Source organism: Amblyomma mixtum, chromosome 3 (assembly GCF_055824585.1).
Source record: "Amblyomma mixtum isolate Tamu chromosome 3, ASM5582458v1, whole genome shotgun sequence".
NCBI classification, from domain to species: domain Eukaryota; kingdom Metazoa; phylum Arthropoda; class Arachnida; order Ixodida; family Ixodidae; genus Amblyomma; species Amblyomma mixtum.
In genome coordinates this window covers 161,894,009-161,915,143 of record NC_143014.1, presented here as the reverse complement: position 1 = coordinate 161,915,143, position 21,135 = coordinate 161,894,009, and the positions used below count along the sequence as shown (strand labels likewise).

General features: G+C 44.4%; 1 protein-coding gene across 7 annotated transcripts in view; it reads left to right on the top strand.

The window, feature by feature from the left end:
- The window catches only part of vir (VIR_N domain-containing protein), a 234,002-nt gene that overhangs the window by 47,565 nt on the left and 165,302 nt on the right, over positions 1-21,135 (top strand). For all 7 annotated transcript variants that reach the window (XM_089581727.1, XM_089581720.1, XM_089581721.1 and 4 more), the window contains 4 exons: positions 4,600-4,739; positions 10,774-11,386; positions 14,620-14,706; positions 14,804-14,940. In XM_089581727.1, coding sequence (XP_089437853.1) covers positions 4,600-4,739; positions 10,774-11,386; positions 14,620-14,706; positions 14,804-14,940 — 977 coding nt within the window. The remainder of the gene's footprint in view (positions 1-4,599; positions 4,740-10,773; positions 11,387-14,619; positions 14,707-14,803; positions 14,941-21,135) is intronic.

The following is a 21,135-nucleotide window of genomic DNA, read 5'->3' as shown; positions in this document are numbered from 1 at the left end:
TACTTGGCAATTTCAGAGTCAGGCGTGCAGTCTGATGCATCAGGGTGGTATTGGAGAATTGTGTTAAGTATACTTGCAGGCTTGCGTCCTTATAGAAGAAGGAACGAAGAATATCCAGTGGTGGACTGGATGGTGGTATGTGGGCGAATGTGATGAATGGAAGTACGAGGTCCGCCTATCCCAGTTATAATTGTTGGGACTGATGTACATGGTCAGCATGTCACCAAATGTCTGGTTAAACCGTTCGGTGAGTCTCTTGGTCTGAGGATGGTATGCTGTGCAGGTTCTGTGAACAGTGGGGCATTCTTCGAGAGTGCCTGAACAACCTCTGATACACGCGGCCACGATCACTCGGAAGCTTACAAGGGGCACAATGAGGAAAGCCACATCTCTCGTTGTAGCCGCTGGAAGAGCCGCCATTTCGGCATAGCCTGTGAGATGGTCTATGGTGACGACAACCCAGTAGTTACCAGAAGGGGAAGACAGCAGGGGCTCGTAAAGGTCGATGCCTACGCGATCAAAGGGATGGGCAGGTAATGGCTGCGGTGAGCCAGAAAGGTGCTGCAAGGGGGGGTGGGGGGACTTGCAGCGTTGGCAGTCAGGGCACCAGTAGTAGCTGTGCCAAAGTCGAGTGTAGATTTTCAAAACACCGGCATGAGCAGTCTAGGGGTCAGCATGGAAAGACACGCAGACTTCAGCTCGTAGGTGGTGAGGAACGACTAGGAGCCATTTGCGTCTGTTCGGCATGTAATTATGACGACAAAGGAGACCATCATGCAAAATGAAGTGGCAGGCCTGACGTCAAAGCGATCGAGAGGCTGTTGCCGTACTGCGGCTGGACAGATGGTGCACAAGAGAAGTAATCCATATGTCCTTACGCTGTTGCTGGAGATGGTCGCAGTGTCGAAAGGCAGCGGAGACCTGGAGAGGGCATCAGCGTCAGAGTGCGTCCGAAGTAGTAGGCGGCTCAAATGTTGTACTGTTGACTGAAGGTGCAAAGACCAATGGCCAAGGCGACCCGATGGACGACAGCCAGCATAAAGCATGATTATCGGTGACTTTAAGTCGAATGGGTGACCGTAGTGGTATAATAGAAATTTGGTCATTGCCCACAGAATGGCCAAGCATTCTTTTTGTGTGACGGAGTAAGTGATCTTGGCGTGGGGCAGTGTGCAGCTCGCATAGGTGACAGTGTAGTCATGAAATCCAGGTTTTCGCTGGGTGAGGACAGCACGAATGCCTACGCCACTAGCATCCATGTGTATCTCTGTCGGGGCATTGGAGTCGTAATGGCGAAGGATTGGAGGTGAAGTAAGGAGCTGATGTAGGGTAACAAAAACTTCATCGCGTTGAGAGGGCCATGATGACAAAGAGCTCTGGGTTTAAAGTGGCGTCAAAGGTAGCAAAATTTTGTTTGAAGCGCCGAAAGTAGGAACACAGGCCAGTGAAACACTGCAGTTCTTTGAGGGTAGACGGCTTCGGAAGGTCGGCAACTGCGCGGAGCTTTCCCGGATCCGAAAGGATGGCGGCTTTGGATACGATGTGGCCAGGTAGGGTCTGTTGGCGAGCTTCAAAATGGCATTTCTTCATATTTAATTGCACGTGCAAAAGTAGCTGTTTACATTTGTCTGCTTGACATTCAGGGTCTGTCCTGAAAGTAATGAGACAAGTGGTAGCATGATGTGCATGCGCTAGATTGGGAATCCGGTCTTGGAGGAAGGAGGGGGAACCTTCAGCTTCACAATGCGTCGAGTTCCATTGGCTTCGAGCAAGCAAAGTGAATGGATGGGTTGGAGCGTGTACCCCTGTTTCGTCGCTGCATTGAGGAAACCATGTAGCGAATGTTGGAACAGCGCTATGCGGTGAAGCTTTGTGTTAAACTGAGTAAGTTGCCTACCGAGACATTAGACATGATCAAGAAAGCATGCGGGAATGATGCAGTGTCCAGATCGCAAGTGTGTAAATGGCACAAAGCATTTACAAAGGACCGTGAGGACGTTCAGGACGACACAATCAACATTACCGCCTGTAACCGCTGTTGACGGGCACCCAGACCGTTGTTAATTGTGAACATCTTCATGGCAATTTGTAAATGCTTTGTGCCATGGGGAAACTTGCGATCTGGACATTGCATCATTCCCACATGCTTTCTTGATCATGTCGAAGGTCTTGGTAGGTGACTCAGTTTAACGCAAAGCTGCACATAGGCACATAGGCACATTCCTCGCACATAGGCCTGCTGTTGTCTGAGTAATTTTCTTAGTCATTTTCATTTTTGTTGAGTCATTCTTAAACCAGCGTCTCCTTCCTCTCCACTACAAGTGTAGAGGGGGCAAGTGGCAGGTGGAGAGAGGCAAATCCTCCCGAACACCACCAAATAGGCGGAGGCTTCACACAGACGCCGCTGCCGGACAGTTTTCGCCTTCATGGCCCTACTAATGCTATCACATTAGAATGGGCATGATATGCTGCTGACTTGCATGTTCGCTTTGACGAAGGACAGAAGCATGCAGACAGCCAGTGCGGTGACAGTACACATTTGGCTATAATGCATGTGTGGTGATACAGTGCTGCCATCCGTGGCCGACCACACAGTTGGCGATAATACTTGTCAAGCACATGGTTTTGTTACACCAGTAATAAAAACAGTGCAACAAAAGCGGTGGCGGTGGGGAAATACGCATCACTGGTGTGACCTGCTTCAAGTTTCAGTTTGAGTTACTGGAAAAAATGCAAAAGTAATCATCACTTAGTGTTTATGCACAACTGCACTTTATGGAATTTTTGGTTAGGATTGATTACTTGAGTGTAGACCCCATTTCTGCAAATCAGTTGTTCTCCTAAAAGTAATAACTAAAGAGTTAATTGACCAGGTTTCATAGGCATGCACAGGCATCTTCATAAGGGGGGGGGGGGGGGGGGGTCAACGTTCATAAGTGCCTCTTCAAGTTTTCTGGGTAGCAGGGAACAATAGTGGATGACATTATCGGCCCCCCACCTTTGTGCCGACTGAGGGGGCCACTCACTTATTACCTTTCAAGTTTTACCTACTTTTGATACCGTAAAAATTGTCAGGGTAAGTTTCCTTTTATTTTTTTAAATTTTGGTGTCAAAACAGCATATTCTAGCAAGTACTTGGGAGGCCTTGTTAGCAGTGAACATTAGCATTTGACTGGAAATAAATTTTTTGTTAGCATGGATTCCTTGTTGCATGTTGCGTTGTGTGTTTGTGCCTTGGTGATGTGCATATATTTTTAATCTGGAAGGATATATATGGTTTTAATAGCGTGAGCCTTGGGACAGGTTCAAACAACTCACAGTACCACCCGTGTATCAGTGATACAATCGTAGCTGATATGAAGTTTTGTGCAATATGAATTCGTGAGGTTACCTGTCTGGAATTGTATGTGTACAGTGCTCAGAATTTCCGGTGTTCCAAACGTGGCAGCCACGACTGCCAGGTTTCCAAAAATCCCACAACCTGGAGGCCAGGTTTGGGATTTCGGTGGTCGCAGTACGTAAGTTTCATAATAGTAACTATGTGACTGAAAAAGTGGCTAGGATTCATTGCAATGTCGTCGGAAGGTGTTTGGATGTGTTAGAAGGCATTAGGACACATTATGAGACATTGTGATGTGGGCTCTATGCATAGCCACTTTGGCCGCACATCATTAACAGCACAGTTGCCAGTTGCGCAGCACACTCCCATGAGAAATGAGCGCTTACGCGCTGGCTGTGCATCACCAAAGCCACAAGAAATTTACGGAATCGTGAGCACTGAGTAGCGCCACACTACCGGCATGTTGCCAGTGCTGCCACCTCCAGTCAGAGAGCATGCACCCGTGAACGCTGAGCAGTGGAAGCGTTCTTGCTGTTGCACCAGCCTGATTGCCGTGTACATACTGGTGGCCCCAGCTTCACTGGGATTGAGGGTGTTTGGGTGTACACATCAGCCCAGTATTACAACCTCTGGAATTCTTTTCAGCTGAAAGTAAATCTGGTGATTGCATCTCTTGGGCTTCAACACATGGATTTCATCTGCTTCTTGATAAATATGAATTTCAGATGATACAAACATTTGCCATGACATCATATGAGTCATATTGTCAGTATATTCCACTGTACTTTGAGGACTAGTTAGTACCGACGCCATGCTCAAACTACGGGAAACACATCAACACTTTAAGTTATTATAGCTCAACACTTTTAAATTATTATAGCCCGATCTGCTTTGATCTTTTCAAATCATCATACAGGTAACTCCGACTGATGTGTACAATTTCAGTGTAACATTCTCTTACTGTGCTGTATCTGTTGTTACGTCTGTTTCATCAATGTTTTTAGGAATATGCAAGTGAGCAACATGCAAGTGATGTGTATGTACAGTGCTATATGTACATGTACTATATAATATGTGCTTATGCATGCATGTATGCATATGTGTTGCTGCCTCTATGTCGAAATAAGGGATTGTAGACTCGTCAAGCTGTCCAAAGACAGCTTTTTTTCTACAGTCTCCCAATCTGTATTTTTTTTTCCCCCTACAAGATGGCAAATAAACAATTCAATGCAATGCTTACTATAGTCCTTTATTTGCAGGATAGATACACACCGCCACCGATTAAGCGTGAATCAGACCATGCTGCCTCTGCAGAAACTTCTAGTCCTGGCAGAGAGAGCAGTGGCAGTGGAGGAAAGCGTCGGGACAGCACTCATCAGAAGGAGCATGAGGACTCCAGGTACCAGCTTTCTTTAGTTCTATTTTCAACTGTGTATTGTGTAAGCTTCTAGAGAGCATGTTGTATAGTTCTTCTGCTGTTCATTTTGTGAATGTAAAAGCTGGAACATACTGGAAGTACTGTAGACTCTCTTTGAGATGAACTTGATGAATTTAAAGGACTGATGTGGCGGCTTTGTGGTTTGAGCATCTGCCTAGTGTGTGGAAGGTGCTATGTTCAGTCCCCAGTGTCGTCGGGTGCTGGCACTTATGCAGTGGGTACAAGCTTTTCTTTGGCCTGGTGCTTATCGTTTCTGGGTGAAATGCTTCAAAAATGGTTCTTTGACCTCGCGTTGAGTAAAGTGAAACACCTTGTGTCATGGTGCTCTTGGCCAAGCTGCCCGTGCACCGTTGAAATTCATCATCATTGTGGACTTGAAAGGACCATGAGAATTTGTCTTATCAGAAGTGCCCCAAAAAGGCTATGTAAGTATGCAAGGTGCTTCCAGATATCTGGTAAATGAGAGCAATGGCTAAAATTACTGTGCAGTTGAAAGATAATTGCAAAGAGGGCATTTATTGCACAGTGTGTGAAGTGAGCTGAACAGTGAGGGCATGAAGCTAGCGTACATCATCCCAACTGAAGACTGCATTGGTCTGGTTTGTATTTCTTCTACTATCTCTTTTTTCCCTTCCACAGTGACCTTTGTTTGTGTCATTTTTTTGGTTTTGCTTTCTCTCTGGTTCCGAGCGCTCAGAATGTGTCCAGCCAACTAGTCATGTAGTAAAGGCATTAAAATCTATAAATCGAAAATAATTTTTTCTTGATTCTTTAACCACCAACCTGAGCTGTACACGTAATAGGAGATACAGTCCAACCCGATTATAATGAACCCGGGTAGAACGAATTATGGTTTATAGTGAGCACTTGAAGCTGTTTCACCAGTATTCATGTGAAATATACTCTCTACAATGAACTTCACAGTGGTATATCGAACTCTTAGCATGCGTCATCGATCGACACCCAAGCATGAGGACGTGCAGGCCGTGCCGGCTCCTGGCAGCTGTGCCTGGTCACGCTGCTCCTGAGGCCCGGTTGAGGAAAAGGGAGCCCTCTTTGAACTCTGCACCTTCGCCCTACCTTGCATTGCAGCTGCCCCCCATGTGACCAAGTACACTCTAGCAGCTTCAGGCCGATCACACTTATGGAAAGAGGATGATCTGGGCAGAACCAGAACTACTGTCGGGCCATGTCGGGTGACAGAAATCCTGGCCGCAGCGGCCGACTTTCGATGAAGATGAAATTCTAGAGGCCCGTGTTCTGTGCGATGGAAGTGCACGTTAAGGAACCTCAGGTGGTCGAAATTATCCGGAGCCCTTCACTACGGTGTCCCTGATAGCCTGAGCTGCTTTGGGACGTTAAACCCCAATAAACCTTATCCCTTTAACGAGTTCCGTGAATGCTGATGCACATCATTTTTGAATGCAATGAAGTTCAATAGGAGTGTGTAGCTTGTTTGTAATTTGCAGCCTATTTGTGCTGCCTTACGCACAAGGCTATTTTCTGCTATTTCTTCACATCATCCTTGTGGCAATTTCCAGGAAGCCCTTGGCAAAATTGGCTTCAGCAGTCAAATTTGTGTTATTAAATGGTAGAGTAGAATTAAATTAGTTCAGTGGCATGTGGTTGGGAAATTAAAGTTCTTTTTAATTTGATAGCTTTACAAAATTGGGAAACACTCTTACACAAACTGGGAAAGGTAAGGCAAGCCTCCTGTAAAATGTCTCATTTTTCTGAAGGGCCCTGCACTCTGTATGCATTTTCCGTTCTCTCCTTTTTCTGCGCCTATGTAGACAAGTGCAGCACCGAGAAAATGCTGCAATAGGTGTGAAAAATTCGCTAGGCCAATGCTGACCCTTGTATCACCCATAAAGGTGTTTCATGTTGTAGTCTGCACTTTCCTTTTTTGCACCATTTTCGAATCAGTTCATGAATTGGACACGTGCCTGCAATATTATTAGCGGAACCTTGATTGTTCATCCCCCATTTATGTGACAACCCACATTTGAGGGCGTATCAGTGGGGATCTGGCGAACCCATCATTCAGATAATGTGTTAAATGTCTCTATTTTATGACTCACAATAATACATGTGTTCCCCATGCAGTAATAATAGTTATAATAATAACAGCAGGTTATGAGCAAAGGAAAGGCCCAGTAACACTCTCACTATCGGTGGACACCTGAAGCGCGCCGTGAGGGAAGGGAGGAAGAAGGGAGCGAAAGAAAAAAAGACTGCAAGAGGCACCATTGTTGAGGGCTCCGAATAAATTTTGACCACCCGGGATTGTGTAAGGTGCACTGACCGCACAGTACACGGGCATCTTGCATTAATGATGTTGCGATTATTAAAGGGGGGAGGGGAAGGGAATGAAAGAAGAAAGAGAGAAACGGGTGCCGCAGTGGAGGGCTCCGGAATAATTTTGACCGCCCGTGGTTCTTGAACGGGCACTGACATTGCACAGTACCGTATTTACTCGAATCTAGGCCGGCCACGATTCTAAGCCGAGACCCGAAAGTTGAAGGCCACAGAAAAAAAAAAAAAAAACTTACCTCGATTGTAGGCCGGCCGAAAAAACAACTGCGAACAAGAGGTACAGCACGCAAACGACATTTATTGCCAGGAACTCGCTCAGGCTGATCCCGGGCTGGCGTTTGGGCGAGGAGACATGCAACGCCAGCCCGGGATCAGCCACTGAAGTCCCGCCCGGCTTGAAGATTTGACGACTGCTCTGCAGCGAGTATAACTTTCCGCTTGAAGGCGGCACTATAATGGCACCGCCTGTTTGGTGCCATTGTGTTGGTGATAAAAACCACGCACGAAAACTTCACTGCTGCGAATGTGCTCACGCCACCGCATGAGAACAGAACAAGGCCAAAATGGCAGCCAGTGCTCATGTGTGCTTTGATCAGTATCGGCTACGGATAGCAACGGCTACGGATAGCAACGGCTACGGATAGCAACGGCTACGGATAGCAACGGCTACGGATAGCAACGGCTACGGATAGCAACGGCTACAGTGCTGTCTTTCGTTGGCGTTTTGTGGGGGCGCCACCTGCGTGCTACATTTATTCGTATTTTACGAATACGAAACCTCGAAACGAAATCCTCGAATCTAAGCTGACATAAGAGTTCTACATCTCGTTTTTTTGAAAAAACTATCGGCCTAGATTCGAATAAATGCGGTATATGGGGGGCTTATGCAGTTTCGCTTGTATCAAATCGTGGCTGCCGCAACTGAGATTTGATCCTGCGACCTTGGGCTCAGCAGCCGAATGCTGTAACCACCTGGTCACAGCGGCAGCTACGTAAAACGACGGGTTGGAACCGGTTGGTTTATGGGGTTTAACGTCCCAAAGCGACTAAGGCTATGAGAGACGCCAGAGAGAGGGTTGGAACCATTGGAGTAAAGTAGGTTGGTACACCACGTAATTGCCAGACCTTGCTCCACCACTAGGTATTCTAAATCGGAATTAATGTGGAGACATGTGCTCATAATGTTGCTGTCCAGCTGATGACTGCCTGCAAAGACTGTCGCCAGCCTTGCGTAAAGGATCGGAGCAACGCTCACCATGTGCGACCTGTGGTGGCTCTCACCTGAGTTGCTTTTTGCTCGCGCAGTGGCCAAAGGCATTGCAAAATCACCCTATGTTCATTTCATCATGATATTACTGTATTGCTAGTTAACTGGTAACAAAATGAGACCTCTCGTGATCATCAGTGGCTAGTTCCAAAGTGCCTTCTGCTGCAGCTTCAGTGCAATGCACGTTAGGTCTAACGACATCAAACGAGCGGCGCGTTGCTTGCCGGCAAGAGGCATGTCGCTGCGGGAAGCACGCCACTGGCATGGGTGCACTCTTGTCTTGCTTTTGTGCAGCAGGTGAACATTGTGGCAATGTTTATTAACTTTCTGGTGCACCTAGTATGTGCACTGCTGCATAAATGGTGGAGTGATCGTGGATCTGTGAATTGCAAAATGACGCGTCGCCGACATAATCGTACCACGCGTTGCAAAACGTCTTCGAAGATTCAAACGGGCATGTTTCTGGCGCATAGTCCGGAGCATCAATTTCGGCACATATGTGTCACGTGAGTGCACGCGCTCCTCGATGGTTCTTTAGTGCCTCCTGGTGACGAATTTACCTTGGCAGTGGGGTCTCGGTACAAATTCTCACGGGATGAAAACAGGCAGTTTTACAGTAAAAATGTGTGTGTGTGTGTGGGGGGGGGGGGGGGGGGGGGAATGTGCATTCCGACAACCAGAATAATGGGTGTTTTATGATGCTAATGCATCTATTGTGTGCGAGATTTCTGATTATACAATGGTGTTATGTAGTCCCCTGAAAGCTGTGTAACCGGGCTTATATTGCATCTAGTACAGTGTAGGCTGCTTATAATGTAATGTTGTGGGGGCAGCGAAATCCGCACTACAGCCAGAACTGTTTTTTTTTTTTTTTTCAGGTCAGAGTAAACATTAGATGCCTAGCTTATCTTTCAAAAATGCTGTATTTATCACTGAACAAAAAGCAACCCACTAAGCCCGCTGCACACTTAGATTAATTTTAGCATGCCGCACGCATTAGACCGTGGAAGTTACTGCAACCACCTCTGTGAAACTGCACATGCGCTTGTTATCATCGCATGCCGAGCTCTGCGAAGGCAGTCGTGCTAAACTCCGTGGTCGCGCTGTGCCCGGTAGCAGCAGTGCACCTCAGCAGCCCCTATTGCTGCACAGGACAGCGCACTTGCTGTTTTCAAAACCGGTATTTCGCTTTGCGTGACCGCATGTTAAGTGGTACGAGTTTACATTGAGTCCTATGGGAGGCAGACTGGTGGCTGGCAAAAACCTCATTATATTCGGTCCCGCACTATAAGCGGTTACGTTATAAGTGGTCTCCACTGTAGAATGAATGCTCACGCAAAAAAGGCTGTTCTGATTTAGCCAGTTGGATTCTAATTAATTTTTAATTGATTCAAGCTCTTTTTTTTTTAACCTCTTACATTAAACAATCTCTTAAAGGTGCAGTGAAGAGGAATCTGAACTCGTCTTTTTGCCGTGGGAACTCAATCTACACGTTCCGAGCATTCTTAGAAACCTCGATTTGTTGCCCTGTGTGGCTGATTTCCCTAATTAAATCAAATTAATGTCTGGCTCCCGCCTTTATTTTTTTAATTCTCCTCGTACGGTGGGCAGAGTCGACCAACGCATGGAGTGCCTTTCACCCAGTCCCGTGGCAGTTCGCCGCTCTGCCATCGGCGGAGTAATACGTAGTAATCCGTAGAAGCAAATAGCCCGCGCTTATTTTTATTTCTGCGGGCTTATTTTGCAGCTATATTATCTGCGAATGAAACTATTTATTCACGGGAACCTAAAAAACAAAATAAAGCGAAAGCAAAGCCTCCACGCAGCTGGCTGAAAGGCACTCCACGCGTTGGTCGACTCCGCCCACCGTATGGGGAGAATTAAAAAAATAAAGGCAGGAGCCGGACGTTAATTAGATTTAATTAGGGAAATCGGCCATACAGGGCAATAAGTCGAAGTTTCTAAGAATGCTCGGAACATGTAGATCGTGTTCCCGCGGCAAAAAGACGAGTTCAGATTCCTCTTCAGTGCACCTTTAAAGCGAAGCACTACTGGGAACCTCCTTCTTCACAAACATTCTCTTCTTTGTAAAGAAAGTGGTGGAGCAGCTTGTGTTACTGTATGACTGTTTGCAGGTCTGGCTCGTCATTGTGTGTATTGGAGGGCTTACCTCTGAAAGTTATGAACAAAAGGTACTTGTGACTTCTAGCCAGGAAGCCTTGGAGGCCAGTTACTAGCCAGGAAATCTTTCTAACCACTTGCAAGTACTGGCACTACTATTGTAAATATGGAGAGAGGTTGTGCTCATTAATCCTTTTTGACACTCCATGAAGTCTGTTCAGTCTGTTCAAGATTTTTATTATTTCTAGGTGATAACTGATCACTGATGTAGCATACCTTTCACATTTGCAGGAGGAGAAGCAGCAGTGAAGGGATTATAAGAGTCATTGACCCCAGGCGGCCATCGACGCCGCCTTTGCCACGGCCTGCCACACCACCAATTCATTCTCCCCGGCCACGGACTCCACCCAAGACGCCACCCATGACGCCCCCTCGTTCACCTTGTGCCACTCAGTCGCCGGATGAAGGTGATGACGAGCTGGACGATGATCGTGAGGTGACGCCTCGAGGTCCGCGGACACCAAAAGAAGAAGAGCCAGATGAGCCAGAATCACCAGCCAAGCCCTCCTCGGTTAAGCAGGCACAAACTAGACCAGCTGCTCCAAGAACACCTCCGATAATAACCAATGCTGCACCGATTCCAACAATCCAGACAGTATCTGCAGTGCCACCAGCTGCCACTGTGATTCCAATGGAGCCAATTGTTGATGGCCTCTTGGAAGATGATGACCTTTATGAAAGCATCACTCCCGACAGCTCTCCCGAGCGTTTTCCGGGCGATTTTCCTGAGGAAGGTGACATGACACCAGTCGCCAACATGGATGATGATGATGACAATGGCTTTGAAGCGATCTCCAGTGAGGATGAGCCATATCTTTCAGATGGAGACAATGAAATGGGCATGGCAAGTTTCTTTATATTTATTTTATACATGGACAGTCTCTTAGAAGAGGTATTGAGAGTTATTTAAAGGGCCCTTGGAACACTAGTAGTTATTGGCACGTTTTTCATTAGAAGCAACTTCATTGATATGCATGATGGTGACAATGCCACTCTGTGGGCACTGTGCCCAATGTTGCAAATCAACCTTTTGGCATTGTGTCCTGACTTGGGACAGAGAAAACTAGTGCTTGTGAGCCACTGTGCGGGAGGTGCAAGAGATAACTACCATATAAATGCATGTAAGGGCCGCACTTTTTTTTTCCAGATTCTAGGGCCAATTTTCGGGGTGCGGCCCATACACGCGATGTGCGGAAAAATATTTTTTTTAAGTAAAAACATACCAATCAGGGAAAGAGCGGCATTTATTCTGCACTCAATCGTCACTCGCGGAGTATTTCGACTCTGAGCTGTTGCTGTGCTCTGGTGCACGCTCATCCCAAAAGAAGCCGCGCAGCATGTCCGCTGTCAACACGTAGCCATTGCTCCGCACTTCCATCACATAGCAGAGCAGCTCTTTCAGTTCAGGAAACTCGCACGGCTTGCCTCGGAAAGCGTGCTTCTTGCAGCTTGTGTTTCTCAATGCACCCTTTTGGTTGCACCATCATCGGATGCACTCCTTGGCCATGTCAAATTTCTTGCCCACCTCACGCTTGCCGTTTTTGAGAGCTAACTCCCAGCCGTGTAGCTATTAAGGTGCTGCCCATCGTGTTAAAACTGCTACGCTCAGCGGTAGCACACGAAAGCCACAATCACGACAACTATGGCGAACACGTCACAAAAGCAACAGAAGGCTGAAGAAAAAATTGACGATGATAATGATGACTGCGACCTCAGGCACCATTCATGGACGGCACTTGGAAGCTCCTGTGCGCGTGCATAGCCTCCGAGATCAAGTGCTCCGTGATCAAGCGCACCATTGCTCACAGCCGGAGCTGATCGCGGAGGCCATGGCGCGTGCATTTAGAAGGCTAATCCTGCCTGGGTCATGGAAAGTTCGGGTGCGGCCTTTACACGGATTTATCTTTCTTTAAACGTTTCCTTCGGGAAAACGGGGTGCGGCCCTTACACGCGTTTATATGGTATGTATGCATTTGCTGCTTGCTAGAAGAATCGTACTGTGCATCCTATTAACAGAGCAGATGGTCAGCACATGTATTTTTGATGGTATTACTGCATCTTAATGCCTTACCAGGTTTAATCTGCCACTACTTTACCATCTGCACACTCCTCCAAAGCCCTCCACTATGGTGTCTCTCATAAAGCCCACTTGTAGCTTAAGAATGTTATGTTTACCCTACATACCATACCAAAGGTATGGAATTTTCGCTTATTGTTTTTGATTGTGCCATGAGTTTCAGTGTAGCAGGTTGCAACTTTGGCTGAAGGCTTGTAGTGGACTTTAATTGGTTAAAATGATAGTGCATGCCTTTCATGGCAAATTTGGCATGCCACTTCCACTACACTACTGAATATCTATGTTTTCAACTGGAAATTAGTGAAACATAGTTAAGACGTACCTTGCAGGACTGAAAAAAAAAAAAAAAAAAACTATGTGCAAGGTGGTGATACATTGTAACGATTAAAAAAACTTAAATATAAACAAGCTTCCAACGTCATTGACTTGCATGGGCGTTTGGCGGGACTCCGGCGGCAGTTTGAATTATCCGAATTTCCAAATTAATGGGGGCCAAATTAACCAGGCGCGGTCCGCGACAGTGCCATAGCGCGACAAACGAGATGGGCTTGAATGTGCCATGATGCCGGTCAGTGAGCAGTGCAAGAATCACAGCTATGACGCATGGAGGAAAACGAAAGATTGCTGTGGCCTGCCAAACTTCAGAGTCGCCATGCTGCAGAGAAGCCAAGTCACGTAAAAATGATAAGTGATAGTTACGGCGATCGGCACATCCACACGGCTTGGGACATGATTGCTTGGGCACCAGGGCCTGCGAATAGGTGGTAGCACACAGGTGCCCTCTGTAAAGGATGGAGAGACTGCTCTCTCTCGGGCATGTCAGCCACTGAAAGTGCGGTTGTCGCATGCTGCATCGTATCGGTCATAGAGTTTCTCAGTATTACTTGGAGGGAAAACTGGCACTATTGTCTATGCTGGTTTCTTAACGAGCATTTCATTCACCTCAGGAATGCCAGGAAGACGAGGTTTCGTATTTGGCTTGTTTACTGTTGTGCTGAAAATCTGGATTCTGCCTCTGAATCAGCAGTTGTGCCGTGATGATCTCCGCTGTGTTGAAATGAAAATACTTTATTAGTGCATTTTTAACTCCAATAACTTTAACATTAGCGTTAGGTTGCTATGGAAATGTTAATAGCATTTTTTTGAGGTTTGCCATCAGTAGTCATATTGTTATGGTTGAACCCATATTTTCTGCCCAACAATAGCCAAGCCAAATAAAAAATCTTATCTTCCCGGCATTCCTGCGCCTCTTCATGGTGGGTGAAGTGCAGTGCTGCCTGCTTTCCCTCTAGATAAGGTTGAAAAACTTCTGGTATCAATATCGACGTGTCACTGTGATGTACACATCATGAGCACCAGTGGAGTTTCCTTGCGATGCGTGGCAGTTCATGGCTGCTTTATGAGAAATCCCTTCAAAGCCTGGTGCGCGTTGATAGGTGTGCACTAACCAAAATGTTTGCGATAAGCACCACATTATAACCGGGTACCAAATGAATGAGGTTTATATGTAGCTGCTTCAGGGATTTCATGTGACTACGTCTCAAGTGGAGCTACTGCTTAAGCGAGTATGCCTTGGCGAGGATTTACTGTATTAGTGTTTAGGTGCTGATGACATCAGCATTCTTATGTTAAGCAAGAAAAGGCGTCATGTCTCTTGGTTTGGTTTATCACCTAAAAACAGTAGTGTTAAATCTGAAATGAACTTGGAAAAGTAATTGTAGGCAAGCCACCTTGCATTGAACATGACCATCACATTGTGCTTGTTCGTTATGTGCCAAAGTTCATGAAGTAAGAGCATAACATATTTAACTCATGTAAAGTGGACTGCTACTATGACTTCCTTGGTGCACTTCTTGCACAATATATGCGAGTCATGATCAACCTGCCAAAGGTTTGGTAATGTTATGCACTTTTTCATGTCATTGCCTGTTTTGTGCTTTTTCCTGTCGCTGCTTGTTTCTGCCTTGATAGCACTCAATATTGATCAGTGTTTTTTTCAGGTTGATGTGGATTATGATGTTGGTGACGATTCTTGGAACTATTTGTCACCTTTTGATCCTTTCCAGTGTGAACTCTCTCCACTACAGGTGAACAAAAAGCATACCCATATTGTATTGTTGTCTGCGTTGGAGCATTACAGGCTTTCTCAGGGTACTGACTGGAGGCTTTTTTTTTTCTTGCCAGTATTTCAAAGATCCAAGCTTAACACCTTATGAAGTGGAGATGGCCAAACGAGGTAACACATCAGCTGAGGTATCAGAGGAAGCCCTCAAAGTGTTCGACAGTTTGTCAGCATTCACAGATCGAGAGCATTCCGATAAGTAAGTCTGCCTGTGGATTGTGCAGTTAAACCTGAATATAATAAAATTCAGAAAGGTTTGCAAGTTTTCGTTGCATGCAGTTTTCGCATGAAGACTTGAAATGATAACACAGAATGAACACTTAAATGAAAAATAAATGCAGATCCAATTGCCAAGCAAACATTCACAGTAAACCCCTTTATAACTGTCACACGGTTATTTTGAAGGACCTTGAACCCAATCCAGATCCAGTTGCCTAGCAAACATTCGCAGTAAACCCCTGCTATATCTGTCACACGGTCATTTTGAAGGCCCCTGAACTGATAGTCAGCTCAAAAGGCCAATTGAGTGCTGGTACACAGGCAAGCTCTGATGACAATCAAGTCAGTGGCTCATTGAGTCAAAGGAGCAGCGCGGCATTCTTCTGAGATCTCAAGGGTTTTTGTTCTCAAGGGGTGGCTGCGCACACTCTAGGATGCGTAGCGCTCGCAGCAGCAAGCTGGGGAATAAAATCGGAGCAGTAGCATTTCTGAAAAATATGGAACTTTAAAATATCAGTCTTATTTTGCAAAAATGAAGACAGGATGGGCTACAAAATGCGGCAAGTGTAATACCATTGTGGCCAGTAAATCAGAAACGACAGCTTTCTTTAAAGTACATAAATGCTATAACCCTTTCAGGCGCCATTTTTTGTTTTATTGAAATCAGTTATTTTTTTCACCTGAGTAATAAATTCAGGCCTCAAGAAAGGGAGTTTGTTAGTTTTTGAGCGTGAATGACAAGTGAGTAAGTTTTTACGACGGTGTGCAGAATTCTGTACAAAATGTCAGATTTGTTAGAAATAGTAACATCGAAATGTTCTCACGTGTCAGGTAAGCACCCTAGGAATCATGGAATCACTTTGTGTTTCGAAAATGCACATTGCACCCGAAATTGAACAAAAACAATCAATGTTTTCACCTGTGACAAAATCCATCTGCAAAAAAATGGTGGAAAAAGTGCTACCCACCTCACTGTTGAGTGAAATATTATTTACTGCGTTCGCTACCTGGCACAAAAAACCAACTTATAGAAGGCTGCTCAGTTCAACTGAAACAATGAAATCACTGCTAAGTGCACCAGTCTCTAAGAAAAAGCTGCGAGTTTGCTGTATACACAATTGCGTACAAAGCGCCTGAAAGGGATAAGGTTGTCTGAGACAATGAAATTAATTTCAAGAGTGCTTAATATTATTGTAACAAAGAAACATTTTATTTTTAACCTGTTCAAGGTAAACTTCTAGGCGGATTGCTTGCATGCCTGCAAAATTACTGCCAGCAATGGTGGCGCCACGACACCTTGGTGTCAGATGATTGAATCTCTCAGCTACGATCAAGTTTGCCATGTAGCAGCGGCACAGTTTCTTAGAGTTCGATAATGATTAAGAACCTTGAAGGCTCTTGACTCGATAGATTTTGAAAGTGCCCGTATGACTGCTGTATTACTCGAAGAAACATGGAGCAACATTTTGTGGGAGTTGTCAGTGTCAGAGTGGGATAGGGTGGTAGTCCGAAGCACCAACCTCTTACCTCATGTCTTTTGTATTGGTTTGCTCAGCTGCCGTTATCCTAGGAAACAGGCTGTTCATTTTGTTCACATCCATAGCGTTTAAAAAAAAACAATGTAGTGCATTTACATACGAGTGGGCCAGGAAGAAGGGAAATGTAGCAGCTTCTTTAAGGGGGACACTGCTCTTGGAGAAAACTTTTTTTGTTTTTGCACCAAATTTAATCAAAATGCACACCCTTGACTAGTTTTCTGCACTGATTCCAAAAATGTGATTGCGTTTATGATAGGTAGATTACTTCTCAAGATACATTTAATTAACACCCTCTCATTAACAGGAGCAATAAAAAACAAAAACACATCATAAAGGGTCACAAATGACGCTTGGGTAGATTCTAGAAAGAAAAAGGGATGCAGTGTTGGGAACAGTTTTTAGTTTTATTATCATAAGTGGTTTTAAAAGACATTGAAACTCAAGGTACAAATAGTGCCTAATATGCTATCAAGAATTAGACCAATTAAGGGGGGATGAGGGGATCGAAGGTGACTTTTCTATTTTTCGGCTTAGAGCGATGAAATTTGGCGGACTGGCTAAAAACGGCATCAAACAATCAGATATAAAGTTTCACAATGACAGCTTCAGTAGGTTCCCTCTAATCGTTGTTTATATGTTGTCCCCATGTTGCTTGCTTGTGGAAAGCCTAGCATGACAAAAAAAAAACAGGCTACAGGTCTGTAAATGCTTTTAATATTTACTAAGAAGTGTGGTGTAAATCAAGACTCTCTTAAATTTTTTTTATTTTCTCTGCTCTTTTTTTAAAGGACACAATATGGACCTTCTCTGTATGTTTAGAATGTATCATGCTTTAATTACCTTGTAATAAAAACATGCGAGCCTAAATGGTAAATCTGAGACTGTATCGATGCAGACGACATTTCAGTGATTGCAACAAAACAAACGGGATAAAAATTCATCCACTCATTGCTGTGCTACACTTTCCACGAGCAAGGTATTAAGCTCAAACAAACTTTCGAGAAAACAAGCCTGAAAGTTCTAAGCTAACACACACTGTCTATGTGTAGATGACGACAAATATATTTATTTGAAGCACTTAAAGTTAAAGTTTATTTTTGGGTGAAATATTTCAGTACAACATAGAAACAGTGTTTGATATGCCAAAAAGTACTTTTTTTCGCGATTTTTGCAAGCTGATCCCCACATCCCCCCTTAAAAAAATTTCCAAGCTTTAATTAAAGAATTCTGCTCTCAACATTGCGTAGTCTGCACATCTAGCTACATGCCAGAAAAAGAATTATGGTACTATCTGCCATAGATGCTGAGATATGCTAGTTTGGGATTTGCTGTGAGTCCAAAATTTGCATTTAGAGAAAAACAACAAAGACAAACAAAGTGCTGTTTATGGCGAAATACTTCAAATTTGTTCAAATATTGGCAAGATGCCTGATAGCCTCCTGGGATGTAGTTAGTCTGACCAGAGGCATTGAAATGGCGCTTTTTAAGTGTGCTCTGCAGATTTTCTGCAGATTTGCGCTTCTGTACAGATGCAGTTCTCCTTTGGTTAGCTTTCTCCTGCATGCGCTTGGCTGTCTGGGGGCTAGGAGTTAGGTTGAACTCTTGCAGTAAACGCGCAACAGTCCTTTCATTCCCCGCGTTGAATTTCATTACGGCTTCAGCCACAGTAGCTTGCACAGTGAAGAGAGAGGCATGTTCTGTTTCCAGGCTGGGTATGTCGAGTCGGCTTCTTTAGGGCCCCGTTTGCAGGTGGCTAAAAAATTGCTCAGTACAACAAAGTCGAGAGCAAGTCCGATGGGCAGCTCAATCACTGTTCCGATGTGCGATGAGTGTCCTTGTGTCATCTATGAGCTGCTGAATGACACCACGATGTTTCCCGGATTCCCGAGGTTCTACTCCGTGTTAACTTCCCGAACTGACCGCACGCAGTCAGAAGTCAACTTTTGGGCCGCACAGTCCACCACGGGCATCAACTCTTGGCGCATTTCTGCCAAGTTTTTGCATGCAGACCGCGGTGAGATATAGTCATCGTCAAGAATATACCATTCAGCGCAGCACGCTATGTCCTCTTGATTGCATCGCTCGGGCTCAATGTCTGGTCGGTCTTCACATGCGGTGAACTCTGTCGAGATGAAATGCTGCCACAGTTCGTATATGTCAGGGTCAAAAGTAAACAAAAGCGTCAACAGGCGTGACAGGAAAACAAAAATGTGAGCACTCCAGTTGGTATGAAAAAAAGTGGCAGGGTTTTAATAAAACGTAGCTAAGCTGAGTAGACATGCGAAAGCATGTGCTTAGCCTGATTGGCTGGTTGTTTCTACATGGGCTGTTGGTATGCTAGGTTTGGCCAAGGTCGCACTCAAGGTCACCCTCCCATTAGCTACAGCTATAGTTGGCGCATCACTCCTCCGAACTTACCCGAGATTTCTCCCATTGGCTGCAGCTTGCGCGATGCTCCTCTGAACTAACCCGAGCTTACCCGAGTTTCTCAGAGGCTTCACACAAGGATTTTGGTTGGGACCGTCGTGCTTTCGCACGAAAAAAAAAAAAAGTACAGAAAAGCACATCAAAATTTAGCTACGTGATATATTGTAGAGCAAACAAACAAGTATATTAGTACAACTAGGCGAAAAATCCATAAGTCGCAGCAATCTTCTCAGAGATTCCCATCGAGAACAGTCAAAAACAACAAACAGTGTCAAACAGGTTTTACCACTTTTAAAAAATAAAATGTGTCACTGGAAGAAAGCCATACAAGAGCGGCAGGCAAGTGATTCCATTTGCCAAATAATTTTTGGAAGAATGCTTCTTTGTATGCTACACTGTCACATTTGTACTCCTGAATTTTATGTTCGTGGTCCACACGTGCCGATGTGTAATTAAAGGGAAAAAGATAGGTGTTGCAGGAAATACCATTAAGTGAATAATATATTGCATGAAGTAGCTTTAAGGGGGGATGAGGGTCTTAAAAACTTAAGAACAGCGGCTTCTGGTCGCCCAGGCGGTCGAAATGCTCGGCCTGTAAATTATGGTCGATTAAAAGTCTTTTACTACTACTAGATTTCAGATATCTCACCTGGAAGAAAATTTATCATAAAATAACATCCAAATTAGGCCATTTCTTACGGGCCTTTGTAGTAATTTAGCAGTTAAAAGACGCTTTTTTAAAAATATGCAAGCATTTCCAAAGATCCACTGCACATCCTAAAGCTTTGTTTTTTCCTTTAAACATGATATATTAGCAATTAGGCCAAGTGTGGGCTAATTACTGCCACATCATTTTTTCTTTCCAACTTTGTTACTTATTTATGATCAACAAAATGATTTTATAGACAATTTGTTAGCTTTAGGATGTGCTTTGGGCCTTTGCAAATGTCTGCTTATTCTTAAAAAATCATTCTTTAACTGATAAATTACTATAAAGGCCCGTAAAAAATGACCTAATTAGGATATTTTATTTTGCCATATATTTCCTTCCAGCTGAGTCATTTGAAATCTAAATGCATATTCGAAATCAGCATTCAATGATACACCCAGGTGCTAAGTTTCAGGAAAATACGTTAATAAATAAAAAAAAAAGTTTTCAAGACCCTCATCCCCCCTTAAGCAAAACAACATTCTGTGATGCTGCAGTGCTTCCCATTTTGATGTTTCTTTGGCCTGGGTTGAACTAAACTGGCTGTCTCGTGCTAGTCTGCCGAGCTCATATCGGGATGCTAATGTCTGCACTTTTTCCAGTTTGATTTTGTCTTTTAAGGTAGGAGGGCCCCATATGTTGCTAGTGTACCCTAATATTGACCTGACATGCAATTTGTACAACACATTCTTAAACTCTCGCGTGTTATGTCTCAAGAAGCCGAGACACTGACAAGCTTTAGCTACTGTGTAAACATTGTGCCGACTTCAAGATAAAGAAGGAACAAAAAACACATCCAGGTACTTGTACTCTATGACATGTCTTATAAGCATGTTGTCTATTTTATACAGAAACTTTCCTGGAACTTGTTCTAAAAAAACCTCATGCATACCGTTTTGTTAAAGGTTAGGTTCATGCCCCATTTTTGACTCGAGTCATGTATTTTGTATAGGTCGCTCTGAATTGCAGTGCAGTCAGTCTCTGAATCATATGTTTTCCCGAATGATATGTTTGTTTCCTGCATTTTTTAAAAAGGAATCAACGAGGTGTCGCTGTATTACTGCACCATTAAATATTACACGTGTTACGCATTGTGAATTTGGGTGGATTTTGTCTGTTTTTTTATTGTGCATTTTGTTTAATTATTGTGAGAAGTTTATGAATTATTAGTAAGACTCCCTCATGTCGTGCGTTCTTACCAAGGGCCTTTGCGTGCGTTCAAATCTGTGTACATTTGTGGACCATAGCTGATGGAGCTTCAAAGTATTGACAAGGTGCATTGCAGCAATAATAATCCAGTCCTTATAACCTGTGCAGGATGCATTTTGTTCAGTTTTTTTCGTGTGCCCAGAAGCACACAAGCAGTAACACGAGGGAGCCTCTGTGAATTGAAAACTGCTAAGTTTAGCTGTGCCTTTTGGTTGACTTCTGCTTCCAGGATTACACTGCGCATGGTCTAATGGTAGTGCTGTAACACAGCTGTTTTAGTTACGTTTCTTTT